The 7,086-nt window shown below is 39.7% G+C and overlaps 1 protein-coding gene across 1 annotated transcript; it reads right to left on the reverse strand.

Moving 5' to 3' along the window:
- Positions 1 to 1,262: 1,262 nt before the first annotated feature.
- LOC115703884 (uncharacterized) lies at positions 1,263 to 2,456 on the reverse strand. Its single transcript, XM_030631121.2, has one exon. It carries the CDS (start codon positions 2,454 to 2,456, stop codon positions 1,263 to 1,265), a length of 1,194 nt encoding a protein of 397 aa, XP_030486981.2.
- Between the last annotated feature and the right edge of the window lie 4,630 nt (positions 2,457 to 7,086).

Here is a 7,086-nt window from a genome sequence, read left to right on the forward strand (position 1 = left end):
CTCATTCATCTCAGGTGTGACCATTCTATCCACACATTCCACAACCGGTTGAGTAATCGAAGATGAAGAACTAAATAGCTGTGTAAAGTAGTCCGTTATGACCAACTCCAAACCCGAATTCCATGTGACATCAACACCCTGCTCATTTTTCAGCTGATGGATAGAGTTTGTTCTGCGCCTTGTGTTAGCAGCCGCATGAAAATATTTTGTATTTTGATCTCCCTCCTTGAGCCAGAATTGCTTTGCTCTTTGCTTCCAATACGTCTCCTTCTGATCAATAACTTTAAGCAGCTGCTTTTTGACTTCCTTATACCTATCAACCGAAACACCATCTCTCCTATGTTTCAACAAATCAAGTTCCTTTTTGCATGCATTGATCCTTCGCTTGAAATTACCAGTAATCGTTTTACCCCATTCACCAAGCTTGTCCACACAAAGTTGTTGCTTAGCCCAAATGTCTTCACCATTTGTTTCCTCCCAACAACCTTGAATGATCTGAAAGCACATTGGTTCTTTGAGCCATGCATTTTCGAACTTAAAACTTCGAATCCCTCCCCTTTGTATCGGACTCTCGGGTTCAAGAAAAATAGGGCTATGATCCGAAGTTGAGTGATGCAAATTGTGTAACTTGGCATTCGAGAACATTTGAAACCAACTTGAACTAATCAAAGCTCTATCCAATCGCACCTCCACCCAATTTTCCCCCCCTCTATTTTTCTCCCAAGTGTACGGATGACCAATGATCTCCATGTCAATTAGCTCACAATCACTCAAGACTTGCAGAAATCCTTCAATTAGTCCCCTTGGATATCTATTTCCCCCCCGTTTGTCTTCTTGACACGCTATATTATTCATGTCGCCAATAATACACCAAGGTTGAGTCGAACGAGTCTTAAGATCACGGAGAAGATTCCATGTTTGCCATCGTAAATGTCTTCTCGGTTCACCATACAAACCCGTGATTCTCCATTGATCTCGGCTTCCACTTGTAACAATAAAATCAATATGGTTTTGAGAAAAGCCATCAATAAAACCATCATTTTGATTTTTCCAAAAGAAAGCTAAGCCCCCACCACGACCTTGGGCCTCAACACAAAAAACGCCCTCAAAGCCCAAACACCTTCCAACCCACTCCACCCTACTTTTTGCACACTTTGTTTCACATAAAAAAATAAAATCGGGCCTCTTTTGAGAAATAATCTCTTTTAAGAATTGAACGGTCCATGGGTTCCCAAGCCCACGGCAATTCCAGCTGAGAAGAGTCATAATCCTTGGCGGGCCTGTGCAAGAGAGCCCGCCCCACTTAAGTTTTTTTGAAATGATGGTCCACTTGAGTTGTTAGCCACGTGATCATCAAAAAGAACAGCATGCATATCCTCCTCCATAAATAAATCTTCTTGGACAGCTTGTCCATTAATGCCTAACGTAACTCTCCTCCTTTTTTGCTCTAAAATGATTTGACTATCATCCTCCTCACTTCCATTTTCTATATCAATTGACTTTCCTTTTTTATTACCATTAATTCCCTCCCCTTCCACCATATCCTGATTTCCCATAATTGCATCACTCCCACATTCTACTCCTTGATTTCCTCCCACCATAATCTCTTCCGATGATACAGCTTTAATGATTGTCGTCGACCTGTCTATCGCCGGAGTAGCAGAAGATTCTCCATACGTCTTCGCCGCCATCTCAGTTCTCAACCACCGTGCGCCCATAGAATGAGTTCTTCGCCTCGGAGGTGCCTTCATGTCAAGATTATAAGGCTTCGAAAGAAGATGTGGAGGAGTGTCAAAAGCTTTTTCGCAGAACCTCTCGGAGTGACCCAGCAGTCCACAGACGAAGCAGAAGGTTGATAAATCTTCGTATTTGAAGATAGTGTGACATTCCAGTCCGCTCTTCATCTGTAACTTTCTTCCTTTCTTCAAAGCTTTATCGATCCGTATTCTCACCCTTACTCGTAGATAGTCTCTCCACCCACTAAGAAAGTTATTTGGATCCATCTTCACATATGATCCCATGTAATTGCCAAGATCCTTCAAGACTCTTTCTGACCGAAAACCAGCCTTTAATCCATGGATTTGCACCCAGAAAATCAGTTCCATGGGATTGATATTACGTGGATTCTCACCAGATTTTAGTCTTTCAAATATGAGAGGAATTCTATCAAATGTCCAAGGACTTCCTTCCATAACCCGTTCTATATCCATTTCATGATAAAATTGAAATAAGAAAAAATTTGGCTCAAGTTCTTTAACAAACAAACCTCTTACTGGGCGCCATAACGATGCCATTTTGTGTTGCATTGCTTCAAAGTCTATAGTACGATCTGTCAGAAAGCGCCCAACAAGACACCATCTGTCATCAAAGTCTATCGTGTCCACCGTATCATTGTCGTACATTAGAAAGCCATCATCATCATCTCCCAAACTCATTGCAGCATATTGTTGATCCATCTCAGAAACAAAACACAGTCACCAGAAATCGATTTCACTCAATCAAATAAAACAGCAAAAGACAATAACCAACCGAGACTCATAAGAACATCAAACACATGTCAAAAGACAAGACTTTTGTGTTACAGGCTAGTTATTACTTGATCCTTTCTTAAAATGGTTTTTTAAAACAATAATACATAATTATAAAATTTTGAGGCATATTAAGCCGGCAAGTAGTGTTATTAGATCATTGACATAATCAAAGACTCCATTCCATATCTATGAATTAGTCATATATATACTTTTTCCATTACTATTTTTTATATATAATATATTTTTATTGCCACGATTTAGTAATTTTAATTTTGAACAATAACAATTATCAAATTGTGTCCTCTAAATTTTTTTTTTTAATTATAATATTCACAGTATTTAAATATAATTTTTTTTTAAGTTTTATATTATGGGACTAACAAAATGCTGACTTGGCTGATGTGTTATTGCCACAATAACAATATACATGTGCAATTTAAATTCTTTATCTTATTATTAACTATCAATAAAATAAAAATAAATTATTTTTAAATTATCTTATTAATTGTTCAAACGAAAAAAGAATTTTTTAAATTTTACATTAAATTATACATATGACACTTATTTGGCAACGACACAACAAATACATTTTGTTGAATAGATTACTGCTGAAAATAAAAAAAGAACGATATTACAGAATAAAACTTTTGAGTTGAACAACCACATCAACAATTTCTCTTTACTAATTAATTATATACGTTTAAAAATTATTTTAATTCATTAAATAAAAATAATAAATAATTTTTTTCGAAAAAAATAAAGTGATACCTCACTACATATGCTCGGACAATAGTGCACGCGTGTGGTAGTTCAGTACATAAATCCTTATCAATGCACACAAAACTGGGTACCCTTTAAGACACTAACCCATGTGCCAAAATTACACATTATATACAATTTTAATAAAGTATTCCTATTCCTATCAATTGAGTTAGGGAGAGTTGGTCTTGTCTTTTGACATGGTAATGTTGTTTTCTCTCTAGTACTGCTCTTGTTTGTCGTCTTTGTGTATTCGGTCTATTGGGATTGTAAGTGTTATGGCTTCCACAAGTGCTTCGCTTAAAGACGTGGAAGAGCAATATGCTAACATACTGCTTGAAGGAGAAGATGATGGGAATACTGTGTATGACATATTTGAGGATTCAGATCAAAGTGGTGAAGATCGGTGGTGCATTGTCGGGAAGTTCTTAACTGAGAGGGCTATTGATTTTGATGCAATGAGACATATGATGGCATCTTTGTTTCAACCAGGACGCGGTATGTACGTCAAGGAACTCGAGCCAAATAGGTATTTGTTTCAATTCTACCATGAGATTGATCTTGAAAGGGTTATCGAAGGAAGTCCTTGGACTTTCAATCGCACTCAGTTTGTCTTTGAAAAACTTCAACGGGGACAAGATCCTCGCTCTGTTATTATCTCCAAACTAGATATGTGGGTTCAAGTTCATGGCTTGCAACCCGGTTTCAAAACCGAGAGAACTCTTCGTGAGTTAGGAAACTTTATTGGCACGTATGTAAGGACGGACCCAAAGAACTTCCAAGGTATTTGGCGTGATTACTTGCGAGTTCGTGTAACACTCGACATCAACGTCCCATTGAAAAGGAGGAAGAAGCTTCGTCGTATTGCGACTGAGGAAGGATTCTGGGCTACTTTCAAGTATGAATATGTCCCTACCTTTTGTTTTATTTGTGGCATATTGGGTCATTCGGATAGGTTCTGCCCCCAATTGTTTGTTGTGCCCGCTGAAAAAATCGTCAAACCTTATGGGGCTGGTATGCGTGCCCAACCACGACGACGGAATCACTTGATCGGCTCGAAATGGCTCAGAACCGGCGAGGAGGACGATGACTCCTTCCATGGTGGTGCGACTGGTCCAGGTTCACTGCCCTCAATTAACGTGGAAGATCAATCTTCACATTTAGGTGGAGTTATGACCACCAATCAAGGGATACCAACAGGTAAATTACCTGTTATTATTTCAAATAAACATGAAGGAGTGAATATTGGAAAGTCAAATATTCAAGATATTGATGTTAATGCTGATCCTATTCACGTGGAAACCATTATGGAAACAATTGAGGCCTCTCCTTTGATTGTTATTGATTCTAAAAGAAGAAGGAAAAATGAAATGAGCTCTAATGGGCCGGCTGGAGTGGGCTTGGGAAATAGTGACAATATGGACATCTTAGTTGGAGAAAATGATACTTAAGAGGGCTCAAAAAATGGGCTGTTGGTGGGTACTGGTCCCCAGGCCCACCGCTCATTATGAATATTCTAAGCTGGAATTGCCGAGGGCTTGGGAACCCACGGGCTTTTCAATTCATTTCGGATCTTGTTATCCAAAAGCGGCCCAATATTGTCTTTCTTTGTGAAACATTATGTCGGAAGAATTTGGTGGAAAAACTTAGAGTCTCTATCGGGTTTGAGGGTATGATAGCTAGTGATGCTCGTGGTCATAGCGGTGGTGTTGCGGTGTTGTGGCGGTTTAGTGATGAAGTTGTCTTATTGGGTTACTCTTTGAATTATATTGACTTAAAGGTTACCACGGCTAGAGAAGCTCCTTGGAGGCTTACGGGGTTTTATGGTGAACCTAATCGTTCGTTACGTGCTAGAACTTGGGATCAAATCCGCGCTTTAAAGTCTGACTCTCCTTTACCTTGGTGCATCATCGGCGACTTGAACAATGTAACGTCCCAAGCGGATAAAAAAGGTGGGCAGCCGTATCCACAATGGTTACTTGACGGATTTTGTAAAGTGTTGGAAGACTGTAATCTTAATGACTTGGAGCTCTCGGGTTATCCATTCACTTGGGAAAGGGGTCGTGGGTCCAATAATTGGATTGAGGTTCGCCTTGATCGTGTTCTAGCTTCCCATGATTGGTCTCAACGTTTTATCTCAGCCCAACTATTTAATCTTGAAGTGTCAATCTCGGACCACTGTCCTATTCTTCTTCGTACTGCTGCGATTAACCTTCATCAATCAAATGCCCAGTTTCGATTCGAAAATGCATGGCTACGTGAGCCATTGTGTCGCCAAGTAATCCTAGACAGTTGGGAAGTTTGTGCGGGGATGACTTTAATTGAAAAAATAAAGTATTGTGGTGAGAAATTGATGGTTTGGGGCCAAGACTATACGGGCAACTTTAAGAAGAGGATTGCCAATTGTAAGAAGGAGGTCCGAAGGCTCAAATGGTGCTCTGACGAGGACTCTATTGCTCAATACAAACAGTCTGTTGCGACCCTTGGTGAAGTGTATACTCAGCGTGAAGTCTTTTGGCGCCAGCGGTCTAAACAACTTTGGCTTCGTGAGGGTGATCAAAATAGCAAATTCTTCCATGCAAAGGCAACTGCTCGTAAGAAAAACAACTCCATTAACTCTCTTTTAAATAATTCAGGTGTGTGGGTTGATTGGGAAGGGGGTCTTTCAGATGTTATTATTGATTATTTCTCTGATATATTTACTTCCACTAGTTCTAATTTTGATCCTGTGGTAAGTGGTATTCGGTCGACTATTACTGATGCTCAGAATGACTCTTTGTTACAACAAGTTACACCTGAGGAGATTAGAAAAGCTTTGTTCCAAATGCATCCTGATAAGTCGCCTGGACCTGATGGAATGACACCTGGGTTTTATCAAAAGTATTGGGATGTTGTTGGTGTGGATGTTATATCTCAAGTTGTCGACTTCTTTGAGACTTGTTCTTTTCCTGCTGATCTGAATCGAACCAACATTGTTCTCATTCCTAAGAAAAAGCATGTTACCACTATGAGTGAATTAAGGCCTATCTCGTTGTGTAATGTGGCTTACAAAGTTGTGTCTAAAGTACTCGCGAATCGACTCAAGCCTTTATTGCCTTGTGTTATTTCTGAAAATCAATCTGCCTTCATAGCGGGGCGTCTTATCTCTGACAACATTATGATTGCTTTTGAGGTTATGCATTACCTCAAACGCAAGCGTAAAGGGAAGACGGGATTTATGGCTCTAAAGCTGGACTTAAGCAAAGCTTATGATCGCATTGAATGGGGATTTTTGAAAGCTATGATGCTTCGTATGGGCTTCCACCCTCGGTGGGTTGATCTTATGATGGCAACAGTGATGAATGTGAAGTATACGGTTGTCCATGGTGGTCGGAGTATGGGTCCTATTACTCCGACTCGCGGTATTAGACAAGGTGACCCCCTGTCACCTTACCTATTCCTTCTTTGTGCTGAAGGTTTTTCTTCTTTGATCAAGCAATTCGAAAGAAATGGTGAATTGAAGGGTTGTAAAGTAGCTAACGGAGCTCCAACTATCTCACATATGCTATTCGCTGATGATAGCTACATTTATTGTCGTGCTACTGAGGAAGAGGCTCAAAATGTCCTTCGTTTGCTTAATTTGTTTGAAGCTGCTTCGGGTCAAAGGGTAAACTATGCGAAATCTTCTATCTTTTTTAGTGCTAATACTCCGATGGATTTGCGAGACAGATTGTGTAATCGTTTGGGAATGGTAGCTGCTGATGAAAATAGCTTCTATCTTGGTCTTCCTTGTATTATGGGTCGTAAGAAGACAGCT

This window comes from Cannabis sativa, chromosome 4 (genome assembly GCF_029168945.1).
Source record: "Cannabis sativa cultivar Pink pepper isolate KNU-18-1 chromosome 4, ASM2916894v1, whole genome shotgun sequence".
NCBI lineage: Eukaryota > Viridiplantae > Streptophyta > Magnoliopsida > Rosales > Cannabaceae > Cannabis > Cannabis sativa.